This window comes from Vespula pensylvanica, chromosome 18 (genome assembly GCF_014466175.1).
Source record: "Vespula pensylvanica isolate Volc-1 chromosome 18, ASM1446617v1, whole genome shotgun sequence".
In the NCBI taxonomy this organism is placed as follows: Eukaryota; Metazoa; Arthropoda; class Insecta; order Hymenoptera; family Vespidae; genus Vespula; species Vespula pensylvanica.
In genome coordinates, this window is record NC_057702.1 from 3112391 (window position 1) to 3124861 (window position 12471).

A 12471-nucleotide genomic window follows, 5' to 3' on the forward strand; every position below is an offset into this window, starting at 1 on the left:
ACGATAAGAAAAATGCTCGTTCAATTGCGCACACGTCGGAAAGAGAAAGAAAGAAAGAAAGAGAAAAAGAGAGAGAGAGAGAGAGAGAGAGAGAGAGAGAGACAGCACCATTAAGGCTAATTCCGTGTTTCTCGTCCTTGTGAAGAGTTTGTTTCCCTCTTTACCTTCTTTTTTTCTTTTTTCTCTTTCCCACTCGTTTCTCCCTCCTTCTCTCCCCCCCACTCTCTCTCTCTCTTTTTCTCTCTGTCTCATTCTCTCTTTTTTTTTATTCTTTTTTTCCATTCTACTCCAGATGTGTATGGTTAAGTGAGGTGGTCGACGGAATAGGGGGAGGAAGTAGAATGATGGTAGAGAAGGAATGAGGGGGTGAGAAAAGGTGAGAGTGGGTGGTAGTGGTTAAGAAGTACGCCCATAGGCGCTTTTCTTATCCTCTTAATCGCGAGGCCTCTTTTGTTTCCACGAAGAATCCCTTGACGAGTGTTGTACCTGTGTACCTAGGTTATACGCGTACTTACGTAGGTAAGTAAGTACTTATGTATGTATGTATGTATGTATGTATGTATGTATGTATGTATGTATATATGTACGAGGGGTTAAAAACATCGACATTATTCTCACGCAATTTCGTTCGTCCCTTTTCTCGTATCTCCCTATCTATCTATCTAGCTATCTAGCTACCTAGCTACTAATATAAAGAGTACTTTTGAGTATATAGAGGCCAATTTGAGGATAGACGCTCGATTAATCGCGATAGATCTAGATAATAGTTATTTTCTTTAACATATAATTGAAATGTTTGTGTGTATATTTTTGTATTGTTTGTCGCGTTCGATCATCGTGATCATTTAAAAGAAAGATAAATGGGTTGTAAAGTAAGAAATTGTAAGAAAGTTGTATCATATCGATTATATGTATATGGGTGTATGTATATATTATATATATATATATATAAAATGGTTCACGAAAATGTTGGAAGGCTTTGCTATTAAAACTTTAAATAATAAAAATTATACATGTTAGACAAGTTCTGAAAGTAATGTTGCAACTACTATAAGGTATAATTATTATGATTATATATATATATATATATATATATATATATATATATATATATATTTGAAACGAATCGATTAATATTTATAGAAGTTATGAAACGTTTATTAAATGGATTAAGTATTGAAACAACTATTCAGGAAAGTATTCGAACGCTATTAATTGTACGTATTTTATTTTATTTAATATTTAGTTGGACTTCTCTTGGCTTCAATTATTGCTTTGAGACGATGTTCCACACTGTGCATTAGCTTTTATATCTACAGATAAAGTCGATAGGATTTCATATTAATTATAATTATATTAATGTTAATATAATATAATAAAATATAATCTATATTCATTTTAGATATTATTTAACAAATGAATCATATTAAATATTATAAATCCTATTCGATATTATATATAAAGTTATCTAAATTTATTAAAAACAAAAAAAAAAAAAAAAGAAGAAGAAAGAAGAAGAAAAACAAAAAGAAAGAAAGATAATTAAATTCGACGAAAGTTAAAAATAATTTATAGTTTGTATACTCGTATAATGGTTCTTTTATGTTTTACGAGCAATAGTTCTCTCTCTCTCTCTCTGGTTCACCCTCTATCTATATCTCTTTATCTCTCTCTCTCTCCTTCTTTCTCTCCTACACTTTCATCCCTTTCTCGGCGTGGAAAGGCAACTAAAGAGGGGATTGCCTTTTCATTGGGAGGGTAGTCATTGTTAATTTTACATGGAAAGAGACGGCTAAAGCGACCAGTGTGCTCGTTGCAAACGCGCAAATAAGAATCGTACGTCATGATTAAGGAGTATATGCTTCGTCGGTTTTTGAGTTTCACCCTGTTCCTCTTTCTCTCTCTCTCTCTCTCTCTCTCTCTTTGTCTTTTTCTCTTTCGAACCACCCCCTACTGTTTTTTCGCCCTCACCTTCTTCATCACCCTTTAATATTACTTTCATCGTAGCTTTTTTTGTCAGCCGCCACTGACGTTTATAAATCTCGGCACAGAGCTCGCCCTTCCGAATGGAAAATTAAAGGACGTTTGATATCACGTTTCAACGTGAAACTCGTCAAACACAACTTTATTGCGTTATATATATATATATATATATATATATATATATATATATATATATATAAGCAAAAATCTCTGTACCTTTTTTCATTCTTTTTTTTTTTCATTTTTTTTTTACATTATCCGACCGATCTAACAGAGGTAAACGTGTTCAGAGAGTTTTAAACGATCGATTATATCTAAGTGCACTCTCTCGTTCTTCTCTTTCATTCGTTTTTATCAATTTTTCATAATAATAATAATAATAATAATAATAATAATAATAATAATAATAATAATAATAATAATAATAATAATAATAATGGTGATGATGATGATTATGATGATGATGGTGATAATGATAATGATAATGATAATGATAATGATAATGATAATGATAAATAATTAACAGCCGTATTAGCGAGTAAAATATTCTTTCGCGAGATTTTCGAGAAAATTTTGCAAGATTTTAAGAAAAAATATTTTAGAGAAAAAGTGCCAGAAACAGAGAGAAAGAGAGAGAGAGAGAGAGAGAGAGAGAGAGAGAGAGAGAGAAAAATTACGGACGAAAAGAAAAATTTTGCAAGAAAGTCCTTCGCATTATCGCAAAAGCTTAACTTCTCGATCTCGAAAGAATACTATTATTTCTTTTTCTTCCACGTGCCGCTTTGCGAAAAAAAAAAGAAGGAAAGTGAGGCCAAAAGAGAAAAGAGAGAGAGAGAGAGAGAGAGAGAGAGAGAGAGAGAGGGGGGGAAAAAGATCGAGAAGATAGAATTTTTCTAAAGAGGAACCATGACGTAAATCGTAAAGTGAAAAGACTCATTGCATGTTTCTCGCGAGAATAAGAGAAAGAGAGAAAAAGAAAAAGAGAGAAAGCCAGAAAAAGAGAAAGAGAGAAAAAAGAGAGAGAGAGAGAGAGAGAGAGAGAGAGAGAGAAAGAGAAAGAGAGAGAACTCGAAGCTTTCAAAAACGTTTGAAAGATGCCACTTGAAAGTTCCAAGGGTTCTCTCTTTCTCTCTCTCTCTCTCTCTCTCTCTCTCTACTTCATTTTTTCTATCTCACTCAATCCTTTCACGTTTCGTCCTCGTATCACTTTTCTCTCCTACTCTCTCTCTCTCTTTCTTTCTCTCTCTTTTCTTTTTTTTTTCTCTTTATCACAGACGCGTCTCTGAAACGCTCATTAACAGTCGTGGCACGCGGGTAATGAGCGGAGCTCGATTCGCGTAGCAAACACAACACACTCTTCCTTTGTTTGTTCTCTCTCTCTTTTTCTCTCTCGTTCTTTTTCTTTTTCTTTCTATCTATTTTTGTTATCTATCCATCTATCTCTTTGTTATATCAAACATGTCGATCGAACGTTTCAATAAGAATCGAGCATCGTCCGATCATACTTACATATCTCTTCGTGAATCCTTCGAGCATTGAAATTGTTTACCAATTACCATTCTATCGCGATATTATCTCACGAATCGCATAATCATGGTTTGCCAAGTAAATATACTAATCATTCATTGAAAAATATTCACGATCTTACGTGACGCTAATTCGTAAGTTTCTCTAATTCGTTACGCCCCCATGAAAAATTTATTATCTTTCGTAATCGTACGAAATCGTGCGAGGAAGATTGATATTTAACCAAATTTATATTATTATATTATATATTTAGACATTTAGAAAAGATCTTACTTAAGTAAATTTCTTTCTTTTTTTTCTCTGCCTTTTTTTTTTTTAATTCACGTTTTAAATACATACGTGCGTAATATATTTGTACGTAAATATATATTTTTTTCTTTCTTACTTTCTTTTTTACGTTTCGAACGTAACCAAGGAAGATCGACTATTCTATCGCTATCGATTTGCCCGAATAATATTGGACAAACTATAAATATATTCGTCGAACTGGTGGAATGTCGGACCACCGATCTAAATGCGAGCGAGTGCAGCATGCATCCAAGGTAAACCCGAGAAGCCTTGCGGTTAGAAGATAGTCGACGTGATTGCAACAGTCTCTCTCTTTCTCTCTCTCTCTTTCTCTCTCTCTCTCTCTCTCTCTATCTAATTCTCTCTATCTCTATCTATTTATCTCAATGAGAAATAAAATAACGAAATAAAATTCGTGAGAGAAGGGAAAATATGGAAAAAAAAGGAAAAGAAAAAAAAGAGTAAAAAGAATTCAGAGATAAGAAAAAATTGTATTGAAAGGAAGAAAAAGACAGACAGACAGACAGACAGAGAGAGAGAGAGAGAGAGAGAGAGAAAGAGAGAAGAAAAAAGAAAAAGAAAAATTGTTATGAGAAGAGTCGAACCTGTTGGGTTTCACGAACCCCAGAGAGTATACGATAAAATCAGAACGTTAATCGTCCCTCCAAGGCGATTACTAACTATAGTCGGATAATATATATCGATATAATGAGTGATAAATTACGATCGAAGTCCTGTCTGTCGACGTTCAATACGAGGATCAACGAGAATCTTTATTAAAATGAAAAGATCGAGGATAGGCATTTGAAAACTCTTTAAGTAATTTGATTGTTATCCTATAGCTTTAAAATGATTGGACGAGCCCTTCTTTTATTTTTTTTATCTTTTTGTTGTTGTTGTTGAATCATCCTTTTTCAAATATGACGATAGATGAATGAATGGACGGGGGTGTGTGAAAGGAATAAGAATGTTAAAAAAAAATATATATATATATATATATATAATTAAAAATATAAACGAAACAAGAATGATAGATAATAAAAATGAAACGTAACAAGTGATGAAGTCAAATAAAAATATAACAAAAATTATATATATATATATATATATGTATATACGTGTATATAATGAATGAACATGGATGTGTAGAAGGAATAAGAATGTTAAAAAAAAAAGAAAAAAAAAATACGATTAAAAATACAAACGAAACAAGAATGATAGATAATAAAAAGGAAAAGTAACAAGTAATGAAGTCAAATAAAAATATACATGTATATATATATATATATATATATATATATATATAATTTTTGTTACATTTTTATTTTTATATATAGAAAGAAAGTGAAAGAGAAAGATGGTAGATAAAAATTGTGAGATAAAAATAGTCAAAATATATTCTGAAACTGGCCAATCTGGGAAGAGTAAAGTGCGAGTTTGTAAATAATGGACGCGAATGGCAAGTGCACGTGTATAAACGATACCTTGGAGTCTCCCCTGTAATAAGCTTGGAATTTACAAGCGTTGAACATTTCTTATTCTCGTATCTCTCTCTCTCTCTCTCTCTCTCTATCTCTCTCTCTCTTTCTTTCTTTCTGTCTCTTTCTGTCTCTGTCTTTCTATACGTACCTACCTATCTACCTCCGTCAGAGTTAAATCGCTAACCTTGACCGAAGAAGATCTTCTTTTTGCTATTTAGAAAAATATGTATTTTCTTTTTCCGTTTTTATATCTCTTATTCTTATTCTTATTCGTATTCTTATTCTTATTATATTACTACCTTCTTTTTAGTTTCTCTTTCTGTTTCCCTTTCTCTCTTTCTCTCTCTTTCCTCTACAAGATCGTGGGAATAAGTTCGTTCGAAGAAAGAAAAAAAATTAAGACAAAAAATATATATATATATATGTGTGTGTGTGTACACGTGTATATATATATATATATATATATATATATATATATATATGTAAGGGACGATAAGATAGAAAAAGGAAGAAGAGAAGAAAAAAAAAAATAAATAAATAAAAATGGAAGAAGAAAAAGGAAAGAGAATCTTTAAAAAGTATTAATCTACGTAAGACCAGTATTTTAATGAACATTTCATTTTAATATCAACCTACTCGTTAGATAATCCTTATCGAATTAATCGAACGACTCATGATACTTGCTGCTAGTTAATATATATATATAGATATATATACTATGTACGTATGCATATGTATGCATTTATGTATGCATTTATGTATGCATATATGTATGTAAAAGAAAACCGGATTCACTTCCCTTATTAAATGGCGAACACGTTAATAGAATCAAGATTCCTATATATATATATATATATATATATATATATATATATATATATATATATATATATACGTATGTAAGTACGCGTATACGCATAAAATATGTGTGTGTGTGTGTGTGTGTATGCATGAGCGAGGTCAAGGTTATTATAAATTGAACGTATAATTAAACGAACGAGATATCTTTGGGGGAAAAAAAAAAACAGAAAAATGAAAAAACAAAGAGGAAAACCGGAACTTGTTTTTTATTTTCTTTTCCCGATCGTCATCCTGTCTAACACACACCGTTATCGTTAATTGATTTCCGGAAATAATCTACATAGCTTTGAAATGAAAATGGCGAAAAATAATAGTTTTTTTTTTTTTTTAAATTCACGATCGATATTATTACGTATAATATATGTATTATGTTTAATACGTATAATAATATAATTAAATATAATAAAGTTATTATTAATAAATAATATCGAATATAATTAAAATATGATACATATATATATATATATATATATAGTTAAATATAAATATCTATATTTAATAGATGTAATAATATTATTACATATAATATATACATATATCTTATTTAATCCATACATATATACATACATCCATGTATGTTTGTGTTTGTGAATTATATGAATAAATATAAATCGTACGTATGAATTAAACTTGCGGATCTTCTAGAAATCGAAAATTACAGCGATGTGTTATATCGTATGTGTATACGTGTTCGCAAATCGATTCGGCGAACGGTCGAGAGACGAAAGCACGAGTCGACGAGAAGAAGAAGAAGAAGAAGAAGAAGAAGAAGAAGAAGAAGAAGAAGAAGAAGAAGAAGAAGAAGAAGAAGAAGAAGAAGAGAAGGAGGAAAAGGAGGAGGTGAAGAGAAAGAGAAAGAGAAGGAGAAGGAGAAGGAGGACGACTACGACGATAGAAGAGAAGAGTAAAAAAGAAGACGAGACGATGGCACTCAACGGTGGAAACTGAAAATCGGCGCAACGATTACACCGAAAGCTGATGCACGCTCTCTCGAAGGGGTCAATATCGATCCAAACCTCGTCGTTCTTCCTTTTGTACCTTCTCTCTCTCTCTCTTTCTCTCTCTCTCTTCCTCTCTCTTTCTCTCTATATATATATTTCTATATATATATTTCTCTCTATATATATTTTTCTTTCTTTCACAAGCAAACGTTATATTCCTATCCCTCTTTCTCTCGTTTCTTTACGTTCTACCACGTACGTATGTAAATATTATAGCAAATAGAAAATAAATGTTTGTTATACGATCCCAATCGAAATATTTTACTTACGCAGGGTCACCATATCACACACGAGGGGTGATGGGATGAAGGTGGGTGGGGGATGGTTAGTCGTTGTCGTTGTCGTCGTCGTCGTCGTCGTCGTCGTCGTCGTCGTCGTTGTGAAAATTTAGTTTACTAACGACGAATATCTATCTCGTTTATGCTTCCTTAGCCCGCGATCAAGTATCGTCGTAACTGATGACAGAGTTTAAAGGAAAGTCGTGAACATAACGCCGTCGCATGATGATTATCGAAAAAATAAAACGACGCTGCACGCTCGTTTTTATTCCACACTATGTTACACGCGCACCTCGCGGCGGCCTGGTGCGCGAGGAAACTGGCCAAAGCTTTTCCTGTCTTATTTCTTTTTCAACCCTCTGGAACCACCCTCACCACCGTCTCTATGACACCGCCCAACCCTTAGTCGAAGACTCCGAGATATTAACTTTCACGGGGATGTCGCTAACGCTCGGCTCCTATCCTAGACACATTCTCTCTCTCTCTATCTTTCTCTCTTTCTCTTTCTACCTGTGTTTCTATCTTTCTATCTCTCTCTTTCTATCTCTATCCTTCTATCTCTTTATCTCTGTCGGTCTATGCAACGTTACCATTCGAGGTTTATCACGAGATTTATCATTGAGAGAGATCATTTTTGTTAACTTTATTCAGAGTTACCTTACGTCGGTAAGTAATTTACCGTCGGTAAGTAATTTACCGTTGGTAAGGTAGATGTTTTCTAACGACGATACTTTCATTGGTAAAACAGATTGGTTCTTAATCGAAGCTCATTCATTGATAAAACGAACTTTTGAAAAATTTTATTTACGTCATTCTCTTTTTTTTTTTTTTTTAGTTTATTTTTATGAATTTTCTCTATTCGTATATTTATTTATATATATCAAGTCATACGCGTTGATATCGTTTGTCTTGTTTTCTTTTTTATCAGAGTACTCTTTCGATCTTATTTCTAATAATTAATAAATTATTTCTTTCCCGTCTCTCTCTTTTTTCTCTTGATGAAAAGAGAGATATTAAATTCTATATCGTAGAAATTTATATTGATCATGCAATATGCAGTTACATATATATATTATGCGCATGCGTACGATTTGTTCTGCTATGAAAAATTATCAATTCAACTCGTTCTATTCGATCGTCAATATTAACCTGCGCATTGACTTCTCATTCTTGGATATAGACGCGCATTTCACAGCGACTGGCTCGTACGAACCAATGGAGTGTAACTATGACCCCTCCCCCATTTATCTAGTATATATGTATATATATATATATATATATGTACATATATACACATTGTATGTGTGGGTGTATGCGTTCGCGTCTACGAAGGACGGATTATATTAAATAAAAAATAATAATTATTTCCGATGCAAATTTCCACGTAATATCCATTACTATTAAATAGTAATGCCACAATTTAATCGATGAAAATTAATAATTGAAATTCGTTATGATGAACGCATTCGATCGAGATTAGATTGAAATGCAGGCGTGGTTTGACGTAGTAATAGAATCTTTGTAATAGAACAGATCATGTTCTATGTATCATCGAAAATGTTAATTATATCGTGAAAATTTTAAAACGTTTCATGTACTTTAATTATTATATAATAACGTATTATATAGATATAAATTATATACGATATAATCGTTATCGTATATAAGTATAAATTTAATAATTATTATTTATAATTCGATATCATTATCGATCTTGTTATTATCGTACTTGAAATTAATAACGATCTACATATTAACGTATAATACGTATTTATAATCGTAAAACTTGTGTCCTCCGTTACGTATGTATATTTTGTCGACATTAATCTATAGAGTAGAAAGATATCTTAATTTATTGAAAAGATCGATATCCTAGTCTTTTTACGTCGACACATATCGTATCAAACTTTTCTTTAGCGTCGAAAAGTTAACGTCGCCATCTTATTCTTCCCCCACCTCTTCCCTCACTTCCCCCACCCTCTCTTCACGCCATTATCAACGTAACAATAATTCCGTCGTATGGATCCAAATTTTTGTTTTTTACTTTTTTTCTTTCCTTTTACGAGAACAAACGGTATCAATAAAACAATCGATCTCTTCGTTCGCAATTACGATCGTAAAAACCTTCGTGACAAAATCCCGGCTAACTTTTTTACTTACGTTATCGTAAACGAACAAAAACGAAAAAAAAAAAAAAAAAGAAGAAAAATGGAAAGAAGAAGTGGAAGAAAGAAACATACACGAGATCTAACAGAAAAATTAGAAGTCATTCATATACTTTCGACCATCGAAGTTATACGATAGAAAGAACGACGGAAAGTCTTTCGAACTTTAGTCGAATGAAAGTAACCAAAGTAATCATTATGGTTGAACAATATTAGAGGGTAAGGGATGTTATGTAAGGGTTAGCACGAAGGTAAAGCTCGAATCGCGCAGGTGCAAAATTCCGTTTCACCTTCATTCGGAGTATCTTGCATGCAAGTTGATTTTTTTTCTTCTGCTAAATCTAAATAGTCGGTGCTACAGGACGGTTCTTTGCGGTTCTTTTCGTCTACGATGTTTACAAGTTTTTATGAAAATAAAAGGAAAAACAAAAGATAAAGAAATAAAACGAGAAAATAAAGGAAAAGAAAATCTCTACAAACGTAAGAGCCTCGAAGAAATCGAAGGAAGAAATTTTCTCGATGTTGGTCGACAAAATGTCGGACGAATCGGTATCGACGTTCGGTAGTAACGTGATCGCAGTGAATATATTTTTATTAAAATTGTCCGGCGTATTGCCGTTTAAAACGACGTTTATTATCAATCTCGATTGGACGAATTTACTCGCTTTAATATCGTTTCTCTCGTTGACTACATATTCCGTTTCTTACACTTACGAATTCGTCGTTCATATGTCGCACGCTGACACTGCACTCGAATTTTTCTCGATGATTATATCTCTGATAGGTGGACAAGCGCGTTACGTAATATTATTTATCAAACGTTACAAATTTCGTAACATGTTGAAAATTTGCGAGAGACTTTGGACGTCATTGGATAATAAAGAGAAATCGTGCGTTCGTATTTATACGAATAAAACGAAACGTTTGACATATTATTATTTGTTCGGTTGCGCTTTTACGATTTTCTTTTACGCCATTGCTAGTCTCTTCGTATCCTCGTCTACTAACGATGCGAATGGAAACGAAACGTCAATAAGAAATTTGCCTTATGCATTTATATTCGATATTCATGATTCGCCGTATTTCGAGATTGCTTATGTTTATCAATTAAGTACGATGATCAACGTTGGTTTGACGTGCGTCGGTGCGGACACGGTAGGACCAGTTATGATTCTTATTGCCTGCGGACATCTTAAAGTAATACAAAACAAAATGTCTGCGTTGATGGAAGACGCGAAATCTAACGACGATGAAGATTCTTATATTTTTCAAGATGTCAAGATTAAACTCGACGGTTACGTTAATTATCATTGCACTGTTCTCGAGTAAGTAAAGTGATTTATCTATTATGATATTTATTAAGGATGAGTTATATAGAAAGATGTGTATATGTATGTATATATATTTATTCGATTAGTATTTTTATTGATCAATAATAATAATAATTTTTCTTTTAAAATGTATGACCGATATTTCTTATAATTATATAATAATATATATATATATTATAGTTATATATAATAAAAGATATATATATATATATATATATCAATACGTAATAATTAATATAAATGACACATATGAATAATTAATTTTATATAGTTGTGTCATAAGAAGAGAACAAAAATTAAAAAAAAAAACCGACAAATGAATTATCACATTTAGAGATTATTTCGATCAGAAAATACTTAATATAATAATAAAATTTCTTAATAAAATATTTAATAATAATATATTAATAAAATTTCTTTCATTATTAATCGTTATAATAATATTGATCTTATAACGAATATCGATTAATTTATATGACATAAAAGGTCGATTAAAAATTTTTATAAAATACTGATCGAATGAATAATAACAATTATAAATATATAATAATGAAAATGTCCTAGATTTACCTATTTCAAATATTTACAAACGTTTACGTAGATTTTGTAAGGACGTCGAGGAACTGGCTAACGTCATTTTCCTCACACAATTGATCGGCAGCACTTACAACATATCTCTAGTTGGTTTTAAATTAGCTGGGGTAAGGTGGTCTCTCGATCATGAATAAAAATCTCTTCGAAAAATAGACCACCCGCCCTCTTTCTCCTACTTTGTCACCATCACCATTGCCATCACTACCACCATCACCACTACCACCACCACTACTACTACCACCAACCGTAAATTACGTTTATGGATCGTTGCAGGACGACCCCGATAAGTACAAATATACGACGCAGGTATTGATTGCAGTAATACAACTCTTTCTCTGCAATTGGCCACCCGACGTATTGCTCTTCGAGGTTTTGTAATTTTTTTCTTTTCTTTTCTGTCATAATCACAAATAAAAAAAGAAACGATTAAATCAAGTATTATCATCGTTTAATCGTTTAATCAATCGCATGAAATATTTCATCATGTTTATACGTAATTCGTTAAAGAAATCTATTACGCATATCTGTGTTCTTTTTATTAATTAATTAATTAATTAATTAATTAATTATTAATTAATTAATTTATTTATTTATTCATTATATGCAAGTGATTCGTTACAAATTTATTACGTGTATCTATCTTCTTTTTATTTATTTATTTATTTCTAATCTATCTCGTATATCTATGTTTCATTTATTTATTTATTTATTTATTTATTTATTTATTTATTTATTCATTGATTTATCTATTTTTTATTCTTTTTCTTTTGTAGACTGCAGCAGTAGCCAATGCAGCATATTCGATGCCTTGGTATATATATTCGACGGAATTGAAAAGATCTATGCATATTATCATTATGAGATCACAAAGGGCCGTACGTTTGACCGCTGGTAAATTTACTTACTTGTCCTTGGAAACGTTTGCTTCTGTAAGTAATATATATATATATATATATATATAT

The 12471-nt window shown here is 31.6% G+C and overlaps 2 protein-coding genes across 3 annotated transcripts in view; one reads left to right on the plus strand and one right to left on the minus strand.

The window, feature by feature from the left end:
* The window catches only part of LOC122635554 (alpha-1,6-mannosyl-glycoprotein 2-beta-N-acetylglucosaminyltransferase), a 37150-nt gene extending 29338 nt beyond the window's left edge, over nucleotides 1-7812 (minus strand). For both annotated transcript variants that reach the window (XM_043825891.1, XM_043825888.1), the window contains exon 1: nucleotides 7411-7812. The gene's annotated coding sequence lies outside the window, so the exon portion shown is untranslated. The remainder of the gene's footprint in view (nucleotides 1-7410) is intronic.
* A 2306-nt stretch (nucleotides 7813-10118) lies between these two features.
* LOC122635601 overlaps nucleotides 10119-12471 on the plus strand; it is a 2466-nt gene continuing 113 nt past the window's right edge. Inside the window, exons 1-4 of the mRNA XM_043825983.1 lie at nucleotides 10119-10909; nucleotides 11517-11616; nucleotides 11783-11878; nucleotides 12283-12438. Of these exons, the coding sequence (XP_043681918.1) occupies nucleotides 10119-10909; nucleotides 11517-11616; nucleotides 11783-11878; nucleotides 12283-12438 (1143 nt within the window). The remainder of the gene's footprint in view (nucleotides 10910-11516; nucleotides 11617-11782; nucleotides 11879-12282; nucleotides 12439-12471) is intronic.